This window comes from Mastigoproctus giganteus, chromosome 11 (genome assembly GCF_048544385.1).
Source record: "Mastigoproctus giganteus isolate SK-2022 chromosome 11, ASM4854438v1, whole genome shotgun sequence".
Lineage (NCBI taxonomy): Eukaryota > Metazoa > Arthropoda > Arachnida > Uropygi > Thelyphonidae > Mastigoproctus > Mastigoproctus giganteus.
Window position 1 is genome coordinate 173,458,782 of NC_143585.1, and position 22,254 is coordinate 173,481,035.

At 39.3% G+C, this 22,254-nt stretch overlaps 1 protein-coding gene across 1 annotated transcript in view; it reads right to left on the reverse strand.

Moving 5' to 3' along the window:
- fws (Conserved oligomeric Golgi complex subunit 5 four way stop) overlaps nt 1-22,254 on the reverse strand; it is a 372,604-nt gene that overhangs the window by 345,108 nt on the left and 5,242 nt on the right. The window contains exon 2 of the mRNA XM_090384621.1: nt 180-319. Coding sequence (XP_090240747.1) covers nt 180-319 — 140 coding nt within the window. The remainder of the gene's footprint in view (nt 1-179; nt 320-22,254) is intronic.

Below are 22,254 nucleotides of genomic sequence, written 5' to 3' on the forward strand. Positions count from 1 at the left end.
GGAGAGCATACTCACCCATGGGTTAAACTATAATCTATAATAATCACATTACATATTTAGTGGGAACAAAACCACACTATATTCCCATCATTCACACATGGAATTTGAAGCAAATCACTACACCTTTCCACACTGAGCAAATAAATGCAAATAACATATTTAAAAATTTGTGAACATACCTGATAATGTAGCTCTTTATCCAAAAGAGTGATTCCAGCTAACAACTTTGAAAGGTGTTCGGTGATAGCCACTCCTTGAACAACAGCTGAAGTTGTCCCTTTAACATCATATTCATTATCTAAAAACTGGTGATACATGTCTGAAATTTGAAATATTTAATTAAAACTTTTGAAACAGAAGTTTTTCTCACAAACTTTAAACTGGTTAATACAGAGTACACTTCTAACAAACTAAAGCAGAGTACACTTATGTTCTTATGCAGAGTACACTTCTAACAAACTAAAGCAGTGATGTCCAACCTTTTCCCATACAGGGGCCATATTCAAAGTTTGTTTTGCAGGCTGCACTGAGTGATTTGAGAAAAAATTGTGTGTTACATTTTCGATATCTTGTTACTTGTAAAAGAAAGTTTCTATTTTCATGTTACCATTTTTTATTTTCAGGCTATGTATATAAAAACTGCAAATTCCCAACACTTTTATGTGCAACAAATCTATGTCAGTTATTTATTTTTTAGATTTTATTAAAATTATAAAAATATGAATTACTTTCTTCTTGTTTTTTTTTAAATACAGTAGAGTCATGATTATTCAAGCTAATGTGGACCAAGAACAGCTCGGATACAGTCAAACTTAATTAACACAGAAAATGTTCCCACCCCCTCTAGGATCTCCCTCATTCCTGCCATTAAGGAAGTACATGTATATACATATGTACTGTAATTTATTCCAAATACAGTATATATGTACTGTATTTGGAATAAGAAAAAGAATACACATACATGTATGTATGTAATTACATAAATGCAATTACATACTGTAATTGCATTTATGGCAAAGGTAAAGCAAGCCCACACAAAGAGTATGGCAAATTTCTGAGTGGTTTACCAGTGGAACTAGTTCGCCATGACAGCATTTGTATTGTTGCTCGCTCGGTAAACAGATGGTTGTTATCGGTCAGGAGTAGAAATTGAATCCCGTGAGAGCTTGAACCCTGTCCCCTACCTCCAGAAGTGGAGGGGGTAACCTGGCCTTTTTTCTATAGAATCATGGGTGGACTAGAGCATAATTTGTTTCTTATTACTGTATTTTTATTTTGTATTTTTTTTTTAAAGACGCGTGCGTGCAGAACATATTTTACAATGCCAGAACTTTCCACTTTACTCCATTCGTGATTCAATTAGTTTAAAATAATTACTGCACTTAAAACAGTACAGTTTCAGTCTTATTAATTTAGATTTCATCAAAAAAATCAAGGAAGTTGAAGCAACATTTCATTTTTCTCCACAAATTTCTTCCAACTTTAAAAGATTAATCGCTAATATTATCTTATGCCGTTCATTCCGAAACTAATTATGCGCCGTTCTTTATTCATTAATACATGTCATAATGCCAACCAATGACTAAACTGATGTTATCATCTGTTCTGTTCATGCATCAACAAGTACATGTACATCATTTGTCATGCCCACCTGTCAATCAATATATCATTCTCGACTTCTACTACAGACCAATAACATCCACCATCAGTTTACCAAGCAAGCAACACTGCAAGTGCGGTATGGCAAAGTACAGTGTATTGTACATGGCTAAACTTTGCTGAAATTTTCCGCTCTTCTCGTGTGGGCTTTCTTTACCTTAGCCTGTGTTTATTTACTTACATAGTATTGTACTGTGCATACTGTAAGTACATGATTACGGCATCAGGCTTTAGAAACAAAGTCTTCTGTTTTAAAGAAGTTCCTCGCTTGTTTGCTGCTATCTCAGGTGTCTCAACAACAGTAGATCAGCGGGTGTACTCTCATTCTGCTCCTCGATGTATCACAGTGCGGTCTCAATCACATTTAGGCCTTCTGTATGCAAAATTTTTGAGCCTTCTCCTGGACACACGTTGTCTTCATCTTCACTGATAAACTAGTGGTAGGCCTGATGTAGCCGAGTGGTCAGGAGCAAGATTGCATAGCACGCGTTCCTTGAGTGGACCGGGATTCAAGCCCGTGACTACTAAATACGATAAATATTTGTATTGACAATTTATTGTAGTCTATTGACCTGGTTGTTGTGCCGGATTTTAAACAGAAAATTTAATTTTTTTTTTAGTCACAAGCAAAATCGCCTGAACAAGATGTCAAACAGACCCCAACAGATAAAACTTTGAAATTTTGTGGCAAGTAGGTGAAGCGATGCGGAGGGAGATGAGTCATCAAAATTCAGTGAATCAGCACAGTCTGTTCTCATCACAGTCTTACTCATCATACATATGAACACAAACAACTCTTTATGGCATCACTTAGCCATTATGTAAAAACTGAGCTAAGAGCTACTCGGATAACATGCAACTCCGGAAAATCAGGACTCAGATATTCGGGACTCAACCATACTTTAATTTGTTTTTTTTTTTTTTTTTAATACTTTACTTTTGTTTTTAAATAGTCACTTTAGAAAATTTACAACCAAAAAAGGATCACTGCTTTTCGATATTAAGGTGAATAAATAAATACATATAATGATACACCTAAAATTGAAAATATTCGAAAATGTTAATACACAATGTTTTCTGAACAAAACTTAACATTTAATGAGATGATTTAGGCTGGATATTTTTAGATAACTGTTCAAAATTTGGTTGAAAATTTTTGACACCAATTCTCAATACAGAATGAAGTTGCTAATCTGTTATTCTGTTTCTTTTTAAATATTTATTTGATATCATGCGACAAAAAAACTTGGTTGCAAACATACGTTGATCTGAACAAAGTAGCCATCTTTGGTGGCATTTTCTTTCTTCAGCAGAAAATCTTCTGATGGTAGAGCCTTGTAGAATTCAAATAGTTTATTTTGGTAGTCAACATACAGGTAATTTGAGAGCCCTGTCGATCAATTCGGCCCTGGAAAGATTGCGCAAGGCTCAAGGGGTACAATTTTTTTCAGCCTAGTCTGTACTTGTTAACAGGAGAGACTGTTTCTACAGGGATGGGATACACTTAAATAGAAAGGGTGCAAGAATGTTTGCTGATGCTATCGAGGCAGTGTTAGGTGGGTCGGAAAACTGCTACATTGGGGGGATACAAGGACTAATAGATTAACAGTAGCCACTGGCAGAGGTGAAAGTGATTCTTGCACTGCTTCTATTGGAATGAGCCGCAGCCTGGAAAATAAGATGCAGGATATTTCAGAGACTGCTGGGAATCATTGGGGTACAAGTAAACACATGGGTTGTGTTAGGGTAGCTAAGAAAAAGAACAGGTGCATGTATACTTGCGTGTACACCAATGCTAGGAGTTTAGTAAATAAATTTGATGAATTTGAGGTACTACTCAAAACATCAAAGGCAGATATTGTGGGGATTTCAGACACGTGGTGTCAAACAGATATAAGGAATGCAGAACTGGAATTTGGGGAGTACAATGTTTACAGAAAGGATAGACAGGAGAGGAAGGGAGGAGGGGTTATGCTTTTAGTTAAGAAATACATAAAATCCAAGGAAGTGAAGCCAGTCGACATCGCTGGACAGTGCAGTGTCGAGTCAGTTTGGTGTGACATAAGCATTGGGAGATCAAAATTTAGAGTAGGAGTGTGCTATAGGCCTAATGACTCTGAAGAGTATAATAAGAAACTGTACAGGGAAATAGAGTGGGCCAGAAAATCAGAGAGTCTTATAATGGGATATTTTAATTTCCCAGATATTGACTGGAATTTGGGGGCTGGTCACTCACACACTAGCAAGGCTTTTGTGGATTTATTGGATGATTGTTTTCTACATCAGCATGTTCGGGAGGCAACTAGAGGGAGTAATACTCTTGATTTGATTATCAGTAGTGATTCTTCATGCATCAAGAATTTGCAGGTAAATGAACCACTAGGTGGCAGTGATCAGAGTGTGCTGAAGTGGGATTTACTCAAAGAGGTAACTACCATTAGGGGTAAAGGGAAGGGTTATGGTTTTCGTAAAGGCGACTACGATGGACTGAGACAGTATTTAAATTCTATACAGTGGGACCAACTGATGACGTTACCAACAGCAAATTCAAAATGGGAAGCAGATAAAACTTTGAAATTTTGTGGCAAGTAGGTGAAGCGATGCGGAGGGAGATGAGTCATCAAATCTTATCTTGGAAGCTACTACTAGGCTTTACAACATACCAACTAAAAAATATTGTTCAAGGTTTAGGCCTAAGTGGATGTCAGATGAACTAATGAGACATATGGCAGAGAAGAAAAATGCATGGGATACATACAAATTAACACGTGACACAGAAGCCTACGATAGATACAAGTTGATCTATAAACAAGTTACAAAGGAGGTCAGGCAGGCGAAGGCAGATTACGAGAAATCTTTGGCGAGGGATGCAAAGAAAAACAGCAAAGAGTTCTTTACTTATGTAAACTCTAGAAGGAAGGGGATGAATCAGATTGGTCCACTTGATATCGATGGGTCAACTGTTGATGATCCTGCTCAGGTAGCTAACAAACTAAATGAATATTTTGCATCGACATTCACACATGAGGAGTTACTCAGCGAGGGGAATGCCAGAGGTGTATTCAACTTTGGCAGTAAAGTAAGCTAGAGAATCTTACAATAACTGAGAGTAAAGTGGATGAGAAATTGTTGAAGATAAACACAAGAAAGGCACCTGGAGTGGATGGGATCTATCCAGTTATATTAAAGGAGGCAGCAAAGGAAGTAAGCAAACCCTTAACCATAATTATGAGAGCTTCCTTGGACTCAGGGGAAGTACCCATGGACTGGAGATATGTAAATGTCACCCAAATTCACAAAGGAGGTCAAAGGGCAACACAAATAATTATAGACCTGTTAGTTTAACTTCTGTTCCCGGAAAATTAATGGAGGCACTGGTTAAAGAAGCACTGCAGGATCATCTAGACAAGACTTCAGTTATAGCTCGGACACAGCATGGTTTTGTTAAGGGGATGTCTTGCCTGACCAATTCGATTGGATACTATGATGCAGTCACAAAATAAATGGATGCAGGGAATAACTATGATATTATATACTTGGATCTTAGAAAGGCTTTTGATACTGTTCACAAATTGGAGCAGTGTGGCATTGGAGGCAAATGGTTGCTATGGATAAAGGGGTGGTTGAGGGGGAGAAGACAGAGAGTGGTAATCAATGGACACTGCTCATCGTGGACTAGTGTTATTAGTGGAGTCCCTCAGTGTTCAGTATTGGGTCCATTATTTTTTTCTGTATTTATAAATGATATTGATGATGGTATATCAAGTCATCGTATATCGTCCAAGTTTGCAGACGATACGAAGGTTGGCAGGGTTGTCAAGGACACTACTGACACTATGCTGCTGCAACAGGATCTGGAAAGGCTGAGCAGATGGGCTGAGAGGTGGCAAATGAAGTTTAACATTGACAAATGTAAAGTACTACATATGGGAAACAGCAACCCCAGAGCAACATATCAACTCTGTGGTACTACACTGACAGTGGTAGAGAATGAAAGGGACCTGAGGGTGGTTGTTCAGGCAGATATGAAGTTTTCTGAGCAGGGCAGATGGGCTGCAAGAGTAGCTCATCGTGTATTGTCAACGATATATAGGAATTTTTCTAGCAGGGATAAGGAGGTGATTATTCCTTTGTATAAGGCAATGGTCAGGCCACACCTAGAGTACTGTATACAAGTCTGGAGGCCTCATTTCAAGAAGGATGTAGAGATGCTGGAACAAGTACAGAGAAGGACAACAAGATTAGTGAATGGAACAAAGGGGTGCTCTTACGAAGAAAGGCTTAAGTTTTGCAAATTACAGTGTCTGGAGACTAGGCACCAGCGAGGTGATCTGATAGAGGTGTATAAAACCTTGAATGGTTTGAGCATGCTCAATGCTGATGGGATTCTTCCTCTTGCTCAGAATAATCACCTGAGAGGGCATAAATTCAAATTGAGGAAAGAGAGATGTAGGATAGACGTGAGGAAATTTGCCTTTAGCTAGTGGGTGGTTGTTTGTGGAACAGACTTCCATCCCTTGTCGTGGAAGTTGACAGCCTAAATAAGTTTAAGGCTCAGCTGGACAGGTATTTCGAACGAACAGAGGGGAGAAGCGGAAGTGGTTATTTTTATTTATTCATTTATTATTTATTTATTTTTTTTTTTTTTGGCTGATGCTGCATAAGCTCGCTTTCTTGCATCAAATGCCTCTACTAATGCTAATCCTCGTATAACATGGTAGTCAGGTTCCTATAAAATCTTGTGTAGTGCGAAACGGTGTTACATGGGACTAAGAACCAGTACAAAAAGGGAGGTTACATTCCAAAAGCTAAATATACACCACTTGTTAACAATGTTAACAGAACTAACAAAAATACACCACTTTAGATTTCATGTATATTCTGTTCTGTGTACAAAATCATTAATCTGTGTTTGCTTTTGCTTGACAGATCTTTGTAAATTTCATCGGATGGAACTAAGCATTTTTGAAGCTCCCTTTTCATCTAATACTTCTAGCATTAGAAGCAATACTTCTAATGCTAGAAGTATAGTAAATAAATTTGATGAATTTGAAGCGTTGGTAAAGACATCAAAGGTGGATATTGTTGGGATAGCAGAGACGTGCTGTCACACAGATATAAGGAATGCTGAACTGGAATTTGGGGAGTACAATATGTACAGAAAGGATAGAAAGGGATGAGGTGTTATGCTGTTAATTAAGAAAAACATAAAATAAAAAGAAGTGCATCCAGTTGATATAGATGAACAGTGCACTGTTGAGTCAGTTTGGTGTGACATAAGCACTGCGAAAGCAAAAATAAGAGTAGGAGTGTGTTATAGGCCTAATGACTCGAATGAGTACAATGAACAATTGTACAGTGAAATAGAGTGGGCTAGTAAATCGGAATGTCTTATAATGGGGGTTTTTAACTTCCCAGATATTGACTGGAACTTGTGGGTTGGTCACTCACACACTAGTCAGACTTTTGTGGATTTATTGGATGATTGTTTTCTGCAGCAGCATGTTCGAGAGGCAACCAGAGAAAGTAATACTCTTGATCTGGTTATCAGCAGTGATCATTCGTGTATTAAGAATTTGCAGATAAAGGAACCACTAGGTGGCAGTGATCACAGTGTACTGGTGTGGGATTTACTTAAAGATTTAATTACCATCAGAGGTAAAGGAAAAGATTTTTGCTTCCGTAAAGGTGAGTGCAGTGGTCTCAGGCAGTTTTTAAATTCTGTACAGTGGGATAAACTGACAATGTTACCAACAGTAAATACTAAGTGGAAAGCATTCAAGGAATTAATCGTCGAAGCTACTAAAAGTTACATACCTATTAAGAAATATTGTTCAAGGTTTAGGCCTAAATGGTTATCAAATGAACTAATGAGACTCGTAACAGAGAACGAAAATGCATGGGATGCATATAAATTATCAAGCGACTCAGAAGCCTATGGCAGATATAAGCTAGTCTGTAATCAGGTCACAAAGGAGGTTAGGCAGGCGAAGGCAGATTACGAGAAATCCTTGGCAAAAGATGCTAAAAAAAAACAGCAAGGATTTCTTTACTTATATAAACTCTAAAAGGAAGGGGTTGAATCTGATTGGTCCACTTGACATCGATGGTTTGACTGTTGATGATCCTGCTCAAATAGCAAACAAGCTGAATAAGTATTTTGCATCTACATTCACATAATAGGAATTATTAAGGTTTGAAAATGGCAGAAGGTTATCAAATTGTAGCAGGATACTTAATGATTTTGTAATAACTGAGAGCAAAGTGGAGGAGAAATTGTTGAAGTTAAACATAAGAAAAGCACCTGGGGTGGATAAAATCTATCCAGTTGAAATCTACTCAGGATAGTTTCCCGCGGACTGGGGATGTACAAATGTATCCCCAATTCACAAAGGGGGATAGAAGGGTGACACGAGTAATTACAGACCAGTTAGTTTAACTTCTGTTCCGGGTAAAATAATGGAGTCACTGGTTAAAGATGCATTGCAGGATCATCTAGACAAGACTGCAGCAATAATTCAGACAAAGCATGGGTTTGTTAAGGGAAAGTCTTGTCTAACAAATTTGATAGGATATTATGATGTGGTTACAAAAGAACTGGATGCAAAAAATAATTTTGATTTCATATATTTGGATTTCAGAAAAGCTTTTGACCATGTTGCGCATGAAAGACTATTGTACAAATTGGAGCAGAATGGTATTAAGGGTAAGTTGCTACAATGGATAAAAGGATGGTTAAGTGGGAGAAGATAGGGGGTGGTAATCAATGGGTGCTGCTCTTCGTGGACTAATGTTATTAGTGGAGTCCCACAGGGTTCGGTGTTGGGTCCACTGTTGTTTTGTATATTTATCAATCATATTGATGAAGGTATATCAGGCTTAATGTCGAAGTTTGCAGATGATACAAAGGTTGGCAGGGTTGTTAATGACAGTAATGGCAGTGTGCTACTGCAACATGATCTACATAATTTGAGCAGATGGGTTAAGAAGTGGCAACTGAAGTTTAACCTTGACAAATGCAAAGTACGGCATATGGGTAGAAGTAACCCCAGAGAAACGTACCAACTGTGTGGTACTACACTTAAGGTGGTAGAAAATGAAAACAACCTGGGAGTAATTGTGCAGGCAGATATGAAGTTTTCTGAGCAATGCAGACAGGCTTTCAGGGCAGGTCATGGGGTTTTGTCAATGATATATAGGAATTTTGCTAGCAGGGAAAAGGTGATTATCCCTCTGTATAAGGCAATGGTCAGGCCACGCCTTGAGTACTGCATACAGGTCTGGGGGGCCTCATTTTAGGAAGGATGTAGATTTACTTGAGCATGTACAGAGAAGGGCAACAAGATTGGTGAGGAGAATGAAGGGATCCTCTTACCAAGAGAGGCTTAAGTTCTGCAAATTGCAGTGGCTGGAGACTAGGCACCTGGGCGGTGATCTGATTGGGGTGTATAAGGCCTTGAATGGGTTGAGCACGCTGAATTCTGATGGGATCCTTCCACTTGTTCAGATAATGAACCTAAGGGGGCATAAATTCAAATTAAGAAAAAACAGTAGTAGAATAGATGTGTGGAAATTTGCCTTTAGCCAGCGGGTGGTTAATTGCTGGAACAAACTTCCATCTGTCGTTGTAGTTGATAGGTTGATAAATTTAAGGAGGAATTGGACAGGCATTTGGAGGGAATGGTGTGATTTTTTTTTTTTTGGCTGATGTTACATAAGCTCATAATACATGCTTTCTTGCAGCACATGCTACTACTACTACTACGTCCAACAAATTCGCTTTACCAGCCTCTTTTTCTACCAGTAATTCTTGAATGACTTCAGAAATCCTTTTTTTTTAGGTGCATTGGCGACTAAAGCCATGTTGCTCTGTGTATGTATATTGTCTATATTGCATGGGTTCTGGGGGTCGATTTTCTATTTTTCTGAATGAAAAACCCGAGTTCCAGGAGAAAAAACCATGCTAACCTCACCTGAGACCAACTAACTCAGCCACGTTGTGAAAAAGACCCATAAAAGTTCCTCCCGTCATCGACTAAGTCAAACATAGGTCTTTTCCACCCAGTGTGGGAGGGATAGCAATTCTGCCAACCACGGTCTCATGTGCTACCCACGAGACCTTAAGCAGTCATATCATCAAAACATTCCCCCTCTTACTGACTTATTTTTTTTTTTATGTAAACCCCAAACACGAGAGGTATTAGAACCTATAGTACTTAGTACCGTGCTTGGGTTGGAGGTTGAGAAGATGAAAGAAGATATTTGTTGACATTGGACTTGAACTTCTGTAGACTGTAATTTTCAGGAAATACGTATGAAGGAAGGTTGTTCCAGAAAACAGCAGTTGAATGAATAAACGAGGATGATGAAAATTTGGTTCTGTGAGTTTGAAGTTGGACAGTAAATGGATGTTGGCTGGTAGTAGCATGTATTCGGACTGTTTTAAAAGAGAGAGCGGAAATTATAGAAGCCAATGGCGATCGTTGATCAGACGGAAGGTTTCTAGGTAGTTTAAGAGTTGGCGGTTAATTGATTTCTCCATTACTTTAGAAAGAGCGGAAGTAATTGCAATGGAACAATAATTGGATGGGAGGGATTTGTCGCCCTTTTTAGGAACTGGATGGATATGAGCAAATTTCCAAGCAGAAGGAAAAACACCTTTGGAATAAGAAAGTGAAAAAGGCGGCAGGAGAACAGGTTTTGAGAACAAGTGGAGAAATACATTCTGGACCTGGAGCTTTCTTAGCATCAAAAATCGTCAAAATCCTTCTGACATCCTTTTCATGGAAGACCACAGGAGGCATTGAATGGAGTGTGTTGGGAATGGTGGGAGGTGTTTTACCAAGATCATTAATATATGAGTTGGAAGAAAAATGGGATGCTAGCAGGTCAGCTTTATCCTTGGCTGAAGTGACAAGAGAACCATCTTGTTTGGACAGAGGTGGGAGCAAGATAGGCAAAAGTTGCGGCCAATAGCTTCGTCAAGGGACCAGAATGCTCGGCTACCATTAGGGCAAGAAGCAAGTTTTCTACTCTTAGCCTGTTCAAACTCTAGTTTGGACTGAGTAGTAACTGCTTTTCAATTGTTGCGAGGTTTGGTGTAGGCAGACAATGAAACTGAAGAATTAGAAACAAGCCAATTACGGTATGCAACGTTCTTCCCTTGAACAGCCTTAGCACATTTATTGGAAAACGAAGGTTTAGATAAAGGACGAGATTTTAAAGTGGAGTGTGGGATAAAGGATTCCATTTCTTCAAGAATAATTTCACTGACACAATCTGAGCAAATGTTGACATCAGAAGTTGTGAAACAGTAATCCGACCAAGGAAAAGAAGAAAAATCTTGCAGGTCACCTCCATTTTGCATTCTTCTAATGCCAAACAACACGAGGTTGGGAATAGCCATGAGATAAAGGATCCATTGGAGAAGAGACAATCACCAAGTTGTGATCTGAAGTACCTAAAGGACCCCCTCACTTCGACCGGTTACTTAGAAGGGTTGTTTGTGATAAAAAGATCAAGCATGTTGCCTGTATGATTAGAATTGTCCGGTATTCTTGTAGGTAAATGAACAATCTGTGGCAGGTCATTAGTAATTGCAAAAGCCTCAGCATCTCGACCAGCTGGGTCGGCGTCACTAGAAAACGGAAGCCAGCTGGAGTTCTGAACATTAAAATCACCAAGGAAAATTACCTCACTGTTAGGAAAGTTGGACTGGAGAAAGTCAAGTTGCAAAGAGAGGAAGTCAAAGAGCTCCAAGTGATTAGTGGAGTTGGGAGAATGATAGAGACAACAGATGAATTTTACACAATGAAGTAGAGAGATTTTAAGCCAGAGAAGATCAAAGAGAGTAGATTCCAAATTGCCAAGTCTCTGACAGGGAATATCACAACAGACATATGCACAAGTACCACCTTTGAGGCGAAAGGAATCATACAGCAAATAATTTGGGCATCTGAGATGAGCAGTAGTTGAATCAACAGATAACTGAGATTCTGTCAGAAAAAGTAGTAGTAGTAGTGGCATGTGATGCAAGAAAGCAACTGTATGAGCTTATGCAGCATCAGCCAAAAAAAAATAAATAAAAAAATAAAATAAAATAAAAAAATCACACCGTTCCCTCCAAATGCCTGTCCAGTTCCTCCTTAAATTTATTTAACCTGTCAACTTCCACAACGACAAATGGAAGTTTGTTCCAGCAATTAACCACCCGCTGGCTAAAGGCAAATTTCCGCACATCTATTCTACATCTGTCTTTTTTTAATTTGAATTTATGCCCTCTAACGTTGGTAATCTGAATAAGTGGAAGGATCCCATAAGAATTCAGCGTGCTCAACCCATTCAAGGCCTTATATACCTCAAAAGTACATGGGGTTTGGCAGACTGCAAGTGGAAATGGACATCGTTAAGATTAGAAATGAGACCAGGTATCCGTAGCCGAGTGGGCAGGAGCGGGAGTGCAGTAGCACACGCTCTTTGAGTAGACCGGTGTTCAAGCCCCTGACTACTGAATACGGTCGATCTGCCAACCCACACTGGACCAGCGTGGCAGATTGTCATTTCCCTCAGCATGAATTGTTGAGGAGGTTTCCATCCTGTATTGGGTTGATAATGGCTGCACTTTACTTTGACTTTTTTACATTTGTGAAATGAATTAGGAAGTGCTTGGAAGGTTTAGATCTTTTCGCAGATAAGCTTGCTCTATTAATTTGACAATTCATGGTGTATTCAATAGTAAGAAAAAGTGGGTGGGATATACTGTATGAAGTAATGAAATTTTTGGATAGGCGTAGACATCGTAAGAATATACCCAGATCCTTGACATAACGTAGCCTCTACAATGCTCCCCGCATGCACACTACTCGGACTCCCTCCAATCACTATCTGGCAGAGCAGAGGTAGCAAGATTATACACTAGCTGATCCGGAAGCCTCCTCGAGAGTTACCAATAGGTTTGGTCCGGTGTACTAACTAGCGGCCAGCCTGCGAAGACCGTTTTAGAACTATACCCTCGAAATGTAAGGAATATTGGATCTTGCCACGATGTTCATCATAACCTCAAAAGTCATCAATCATACTGCATGATGGAAGAGTTAGGGAAGGGTTCACCAGAACTTAGCTCTAGAGACTAAACATGGGTTCCACCACTTCAAGCCTCCAATAAGCAAAGTGGTGGTATTGCACCGGTTGATGAGAGTCATCTACCACCTAGTACTGCCTGGTAACATAGAGGGGGCGGCATTTCTCCATGTGGTGTGGGTGCCACACCTTTACCCCTGCTTGCGTTGGTTCACACTTGGGTGCTCACCCACCATGTACTTGTGCATGGAGGTTATACCCAGGATTACTAACAGTCCCACCATCGTGAAAGTGCAAGCAGAGAATTTGGCTGCCACAGACCATCTGGACTTTGCCGAAATTGGGTCCACTTGACTTGAGTGTCACCCGAATATCAGTTCCATCAGCGTTTTAGACTCCCAGGTAGCAAGTGCAGCTTGTCTGGCATATCTGAGAGAATGTCTGTGGCTTCAAGGACCAAGTTCTACTATCGCACCGATTCTGTTTTCTGCCGATTCGATCATATTTACTGAATGAACTGGTCTGTCCGTACATTTTTCCAACACGCATTTAATGTTGACAGTTTTATTTCTTTAAGAGATAAAGCTGAGATTCAAATACAGTCCACAATTTAAAAATATTTCTATGCCTCCATCACTTCAAATTTCCATCAATTCAATTTGGAATAAATTTGTTCCAAAATCGATTGTAATGATTTTCTGATGTAATGTGTTTGAAAGGACAACATAATAATAAATATAATGCCTTTGCCTTGATTCAAAAGTAGACTTATAAATGCTTGTCCAGCTCAGCCTTAAATTTATTTAAGCTATCAACTTCCACAACAAAATATGGAAGTCTGTTCCACCAATCAACTACCCACTGGCTAAAGGCAAATTTCAGAACATCTATTCTATAACTGTCTTTCCTCAATTTGAATCTGTGCCCCCTTGGGTTCTTAATGTGAGAAAAAGGAAGAATCCCATCAGCATTCAATCCATTCAAGGCCTTATACACCTCAAAGGTGCCTACCCTCCAAGCACTACACTTTGCAGAACTTAAGCCTTTCTTACTTGGTAAGAGCATCCCTTTGTTCCCCTCACCAATCTTGTTGCTCTTCTTTGTACTCGTTCTAGCAACTCTACATCCGTCCTAAATTCAGGCAACCAGACCTCTACACAGTACTCTAGGTTTTGCCTGCCCATTGCCTTATACAACAGGATAATCACCTCCCTGTCCCCACAAGCAAAATTATTATATATCACTCAAGACTCCATGGCCTGCCCTGACAGCCTGTCTACACCATTCAGCAAACTTCATATTTGCCTGCACAATTACCCCAAGGTATTTTTCACTTTCCTGAGTGTAGTACCACAAAGTTGGTACATTTCTCTTTGGTTATTGCTCTCCATATGCAGTACTTTGCATTTGTCAATGTTAAACTTCAGTTGACATTTCTCAGCCCATTATCCCAACTTGTCTAGATCCAGTTAGAATAGCAGAATGTCGTTAACAACCCTGCCAACTTTGCATCATCTGCAAACATGGACATTAATGCTGACATACCTTCGTCAATATCATTGATGAATACAAAAAACAACAATGGGACCAGCACCAAACCATGGGGAACTCCACTAATAACATTTCTTCATGAAGAGCAGTGTCTACTGATTACCACTCTCCGTCGTCTCCCACTCAACCATCCCTTTATCCAATGTAGCAACTTACCCTTAACGCCATACCCCTCCAATTTGTATAGCAGTCTTCCACATGCAACAGTATCAAAAGCTGTCCTGAAATCCAAGTATATGGAATCAAAATTATATATTCAAAATTGGATACTATGATGTGACCAATCATAGTATCCAATCAAAATGATCAGACAAGACCACCCTTTAAAAACCCATGCTGTGTCTTAACTCTTACTGTAGTCTTATCTAGATGATCCTGCAATGCTTCCTAAATCCATTATTTTCCCCAGAACACAAGTTAAAATGACAGGTCTATACATAATTGTGTATCCTTTTGAACCCCTTTGTGAATTGATGATACAGTGAAACTTCCCTTTAATGGACAGCCATGGGGAACGAGAATTTGTCCGTTAGAGAGAAGTGTCAGCTAACAAGAAGTCTGAAGGAGAAAAAAAAAGGAAAGAAAGAAAGAAAAATTGTTAAACGTTTAATGTAAAATTAAATTAAATTATATAAGATTTTGCACAATATTTTTGTAAATAATATACATACAATTGTGCTATGCATATTATGACTTTATCTTAAGAAAAATACATACAGTAATCACTTATTTTCTTCTGCACCTTCTTCCGGCTGATAATTTTGTTTTCAACATTTGTTTGGAGTGAAGAAACCATCGAAAGTCCTTCAGTATCTTCTTCAGCGGCGAAAAACATTTTTAAACGATCGATTTGTATGAGCGCTTCTTCCATTTTCATCGGTGGTTCATCATTAATATGTTCTTCGACAGAATGACCTCCTCCCATTTCTTCATCCTCATGAGGAACTTCTTGAACAATATCGATGATAATGTTGTTGATGTCTAGAGCACCATCTTCTGTAGTGAGGTTCGAGTCTATATCTTTGTAGCCAGGGTCACTTGTAGCGGAAGTATCGTATATTATCAATAGATGTTGAAGTTCTTGTTCTTCTCAGTGCTCCACATTGCTGTTCACAACTTCAATTTTTGCGTTTGAGAAGCCAGACTTTACAAAACAGTTCACGACAGTTTGTTTTCTAATTACGTTTACTGAAGAGGAAATCCATTGAATCGCATCTAGGATGCTGAGTTTCTTTGCAAGGTCACTCGCACATGTTACATCGTTCATGTTTGCAATGAGATGTCTTAAAACACGTTTTCTGTAGTGAAGTTTAAAATTTTTTATTATCCCTTGATCCAAGGGCTGACACTCTGCAGATGTGTTTGGTGGCAGAAAAACGATTTGAATGTTGGACAATTCAATGTGCGGGTGAGATGCAGCATTATCCATGAAAAGAATAATTTTTCTGTTTTGACGAATCATGTTTTGGTTAAAGTGACTTATCCATTCGCTCATGATATCTCGTGTCAGACACGCTTTTTTTATTAGACTTCCAGTCAACGTTCAAAAGATTCAACTTCATGCCCTTGAAACAACGAGGATTTTGTGGTTTTCCTATAACAAGAGGTTGTTCAAAGTCTCCCAGCATATTTGTACACAACAGCACAGTCAAGCATTCCTTAGAAATTTTTCCGCCCTGGCACTTTTCGTTTTTAGACTCGCTTTTTCAGGAAGAGCTTTAAAAAACAACCCTGTTTCGTCACAGTTGTAAATATCCTTAGCTTCAAAATCACGACATGAATCTTCCAATTTGACGGTCCACTCTGTTACAACCCCAGTATCAACAGATCCACCTTCACCACTTACAGTTTTCCAAGAAATTTTATGCCGAGTTTTGGACTTGTCTAGCCATCCCACAGAAGCTTTGAACTCATTTACTCCCATAGATTTCGCAACCTCCAAAGCCTTTTCCCTAATTTTTTTAGCACGTACGTGATAAAACCACTCATACATAACATTGTCAATTTGAAGTCCAACAGTTTTCGGGAATGATTTTTGAACCTGATCATTTCCGTGTTGCCAAAATTGTTGAGCAGTTCATTTTTTTTCTTCAGGATGTCGCTTACCTGCGTCTTCCCGATTTTCAATTTTGCAGCGAAATTGTGAACCCTATTTTTTTTTTGCCGATCATACGCATTAATGAGTTCGACTTTATCTTTTAAAGTTAAATGTTTACGAGAAGACATTGTGCACTTCACATGACACTGAACAAAACTGAAAACTGAAACTCAAAAGACGAAAGGCCAACCAAATTCCCCCCCCCCCCCTGCACACACCGAATTCATCAGAAGTTTTACACGTGCCTTAAAATTCTTGAAAAAGGGTTTAGAACCGTGACGTAAACCTTGATAAAATTCAGAGAATCGGAAATAGAAAATAAACACACGATTGAGGCAATACGTGGAAGAAACGTTCCTAGAAAAAGGGCCGTGAGCTCGCCCGCTGTCTGTTATGGGGAGATCAAATTAAGTTCTAATCTAAACAAAACAGTGCAGATTGCCTGTCCACGTCCGTTACAAAGAATGTCCGCTAGACAGAAGCTGAAAACACGTTAAAACCAATAGAGGAGAGTTGGGGAATTTGAAAATGTCCGTTGTAGAGAGATGTCCGTTAGGAGAAGTTTCACTGTACATTTGCACACCTTCAGTTCATGGGGACACCGCTCCTGAGTTCAAAGAAGCTCTCATAATTATGGTTAAGAGTTTGGTTACTTCCTTTGCTGCCTCCTTTAATATAACTGGATTGATCTCATTCACCCCAGGTGCCTCCTTATGTTTAACTTCAACAATTTCTCCTCCACTTTCCTCTCAGTTATTACAAATTCACTTAACTTGCTGTTAGCATTTGATAAACTTAGGGAACTTCGCTCATTGAATAACTACTCATGTGTGAATGTAAATGCAAAATGCTCATTCAGTTTATCAGCTACCTGAGCATGATCATCAATAGTCAACCCATCTATGTTAAGTGGTCCAATCTGATTCATCCCTTTCCTTCTAGAGTTTACATAAGTAAAGAACTCTTTGCTGTTTTTCTTTGCATCCTTTGCCAAAGATTTCTCATAATGTGCCTTAGCCTGCCTGACCTCCTTTGTGACTTGATTGCAGACTAGTTTATACCTGCCAGAGGCTTCTGTGTCACCTGATACTTTATATGCATCCCATACATTCTTATTCTCTGCCACGAGCCTCATAAATTCATCTGACATCCATTTAGGCCTCAACCTTGAACAGCATTTCTTAGTTGGAATGAAAAGCCTAGTAGCCTCAAAGATTAAGTCCCTGAAAGCTTCCCATTTAGAATTCAATGTTTTTAGCATTAGGAAAGGCACATGACGCAAGAAAGCAAAGCAAGCTTATATAGCATAAGCCAAAAAAAAAACACACATCCCCTTCTCATTTCACTCATCCACCCACTCCAAATATTTGTCTAGTTCTGCCTCGAATCTGTTTAAGCTATCAACTTCTACAACGACAGATGGAAGTTTGTTCTAGCAATCAACCACCCACTGGTTAAAGGCAAACTTCTGCACATCTATCCTACAACTTGTCTTTCCTCAATTTCAATTTATGCCCTCTCAGGCGATTATTCTGAGCAAGAGGACGAATTCCATCAGCATTAAGCAGACTCAAACCATTCAACGTTGGTAACATCACCAGTTGATCCCACTATACAGAATTTAAAAAAACTGTCTCAGACCCCTATAGTCAACTTTACAAAAGCAAAAGCCCTTCCCTTTAGCCTAGATGGTAGTTACATCTTGAAGTAATTCCCATATCAGTACATTCTGATTAGTATCACCCAGTGGTTCCTTTATCTGCAAATTAATAATGCATGAATAATCACTGCTGATAATCAGATCAGGAGTATTACTCTCTCTGGTTGCCTCTCAAACATGCTGCCGTAGAAAACATTCACCCAATAAATCCAAAAATATCTTGCTAGTGTGCGAGTGACCCACAAAAGTTCCAGTCAATATCTGGAAAGTTAAAATCCTTCATTATAATAAAGACATTCTGATTTACTGGCCCAGTCTATTTCTCTGCACAACCGCTCATTATACTCATCAGATTCATTAAGCCAATAACACACACACACACACCTACTCTCATTTTTCCTTTCCCAGTGTTTATGTCATACCAAACAGACTCAACGTTTCAATGTCCAAGAACATCAATTGGATGCACTGCCTTAGATTTTATGTGTTCCTACACTAACAGCATCACCCCTCCTCCCTGGTCTATCCTTACTGTACACCTTGTACTCCCCACATTCCAATTCTGCACTGCTTATGTATGTGTGACACCACATCTCTGATATCTTAACAATATCAACCTTTGATGTCTTGACTAGCACTTCAAGCTCATCAAATTTATTAACTATACTCCTAGCATTGGTGTAAATGGAAGTATATATGCACCTGTAATAGTAGTAGTAGTGGCATGTGATGCAAGAAAGCAAGTGTATGAGCATATGCAGCATCAGCCAAAAAAAAAAAAAAAAATCACACCATCCCCTCCAAATGTCTGTCCAGTTCCTCCTTAAATTTATTCAACCTATCAACTTCCACAACAACAGATGGAAGTTTGTTCCAGCAATTAACCACCCGCTGGCTAAAGGCAAATTTCCGCACATCTATTCTACATCTGTCTTTTCTTAATTTGAATTTATGCCGCCTTAGGTTCGTAACCTGAACCAGTGGAAGGATCCCATCAGAATTCAGCGTGCTCAACCCATACAAGACCTTATACACCTCAATCAGATCACCGCACAGGTGCCTAGTCTCCAGTCACTGCAAATTGCAGAACTTAAGCCTCTCTTGGTAAGAGGATCCCCTCATTCCCTTCACAAATCTTGTTGCCCGTCTCTGTACATGCTCAAAAAATCTATATCCTTCCTAAAATGAGGCTCCCAGATCTGTATGCAGTACTCAAGGTGTGGCCTGACCACTGCCTTATACAGAGGGACAATCATCTCCTTTTCCCTGCTAGCAAAATTCCTATATATCATTGACAATACCCCATGACCTGCCCTGGCAGCCTGTCTGCATTGCTCAGAAAACTTCATATCTGACTGCACAATTACTCCCAGGTCTTTTTCATTTTCTACCACCTTAAGTGTAGTACCACACAGTTGTTATGCAGTACTTTGCATTTGTCAAGGTTAAACTTCAGTTGTCACTTCTTAACCCATCTGCCCATATTATCTAGATACTGTTGCACTAGCACACTGCCATTACTGTCATTAACAACCCTGCCAACCTTTGTATCATCTGCAAACTTCGACACTAAGCCTGATATACCTTCATCAATATCATTGATAAATATACAAAACAACAGAGGACCCAACACCGAACCCTGTGGGACTGCACTAATAACATTAGTCCACGAAGAGCAGCACCCATTAATTACCACCCTCTGTCTTCTCCCACTCAACCATCCTTTTATCCATTGTAGCAACTTACCCTTAATACCATTCTGCTCCAATTTGTACAATAATCTTCCATGTGCAACAGTGTCAAAAGCTTTCCTGAAATTCAAATATGATTTTTTGCATCCAGTTCCTTTGTAACTACATCATAATATCCTATCAAATTTGTCAGACAAGACTTTCCCTTAACAAACCCATGCTGTGTCTGAATTATTTCTGCAGTCTTGTCTAGATGATCCTGCAATGCATCTTTAACCAGTGACTCCATTATTTTACCCGGAACAAAAGTTAAACTAACTGGTCTGTAATTACTTGTGTCACCCTTCGATCCCCCTTTGTGAATTGGGGATACATTTGCACATCTCCAGTCCGTGGGGACCTCCCCTGAGTCCAAGGATGCTCTCATAATTATGGCTAAGGGTTTGCTTAGTTGCTTTGCCGCGTCCTTTAATATAACTGGATAAATCCCATCCACCCCAGGTGCCTTTCTTATGTTTAACTTCAACAATTTCTCCTCCACTTTGCTCTCAGTTATTACAAAATCATTAAGCACCCTGCTACAATTTGATAACCTTCTGCCATTTTCAAACCTTAATAACTGCTCGGCGCCTCCGTAGTCAGGTGGGAAGGAGCAGCAGTGCGTAGCACACGCTTCTTGATTAGATCGGGGTTCGAGCCCGTCACCACCAAATACGGAGGATGCGGAAAGGCTAGGGAATGACCACCACATATCACGGAGCAATATGGCCTTAGCCGCTAGTGCTCCTGAAAACCAAATAACTCCTCATTTGTGAATACAGATACAAAATACTCATTCAGTTTGTTTGCTATATGAGCAGGATCATCAACAGTCGAACCATCAATATCAAGTGGACCAATCAGATTCATCCCCTTTCTTTTAGAGTTTATATAAGTAAAGAAATCCTTGCTGTTATACTCTTAGTTACCCTACACAGCCCATGTATTTACTTGTTCCACTATGACTCCCAGCTTTCCTGGAAATCCCCATTGCCTTGCTTTCCAGGTTGCTGCTCATTTCAAGAGAAGCAGTGCAAGAATCACTTTCACATTTGCCAGAAGCTACTGATAATCTATTAGTCCTTGCAATTTACCGACCAACCTAACTCTGCCTCGATAGCATCAGGAAATATTCTTGCAAACTTTCTATTTAAGTGTATCCCATTCCTGTAGTAGCAGTCTCTCCTATTAACAAGCACAGACCAGGTTGGAAAAAATTCTACCCCTTAAGCCTTGCACAATCTGTCTAACAGGGGTTTGGGAGAAGGAAAAAAAAGTGGTGTCTCCACTGATTTTAGAATACAATCAAATTCAGAGTAAAATCACACTGAAATTATTATTATTAGCCAAATAATGCAAGGAAGCCTGAGGCTTTTGCTGCACCAGCCAAAAAAAAATTTGAGTTACTCTGAGAGAGAGAGAGAGAGAGAGTCAGAAGTAGAAGGGAATCACCAAGGAAGAGAAGAATGATGATATCCAGCACAGGAACCTTGGTGTGCCAAGCCCATACTCACCAGATGTGAGCCCCTCGTGTACTTGGAAATTTGATCCAATAATCAGACATCGCGACATTCAACATCTTGCACACATAGGATGAGAGGTAATCCAGGCATGAAAACCGCAAGATCTTAAAAATCAAGTAGGTTTTCGTATAATATTGTCCATTATGGGGAAGTCAAGCTAACAGCACAAGGAAATGCCAGACAGATAGTTTGCACAGCTGACAGAGCCATGTAGGTTACTTACTTTTATCTGGTGTAATCCTAATTCTGGTTGCACAACCTTATGAGATTGCCAATGCAATTTTGGGTTGGTTTCATGTGACATAAACGCTGGGGAAAACAAAACTTAGGGTAGAAATGTGTTATAGGCATATTGACTAATGAGTATAATGAGGAAGTTTACAGACACAGAGTGGGCAGTAAATCAGAATATCTTAAATTGAGGGATTTTATCTTACCAGATATTGACAAAAAAATTATTCGTTGGTCACTCACACAGTATATCAAGACTTGCGAATTTATGGGATGCTGTTTTCTGCACTAGCAGGTTGGAGAAGCAATGAGAGAAAGCATGTTCTTGATTGATTATCAGCAGTGACTCTCTCATGCATTAATAATCTGCAATAAAGGGGCCATTCATTGACAGTGATCAGTGTACTGATGTCGGATTTACTTCACTAAGAGAAGAGATTCTGCTTTCATAAAAGTTACCACAGAAGTCTCAAACTGTTTTTAAATTCTAAGCAGTAGGACCAATTAATGACGTTACCAACAGCAAATTTTAAATAGGAAGCATTCATTCACAACCCAGACCTAAATAGATATCAGATGAACTGATGAGACTTGTGACAGAGAAGAAAAATGCAGTGTTTCACTACATGAACTGTACTTGGCTGGCAAAGGAGTAATGTAAATAATACTGCATAGTTTCTTGGACCAACTCTGCTTGCACAAAGTCAATAACAATATAAACAA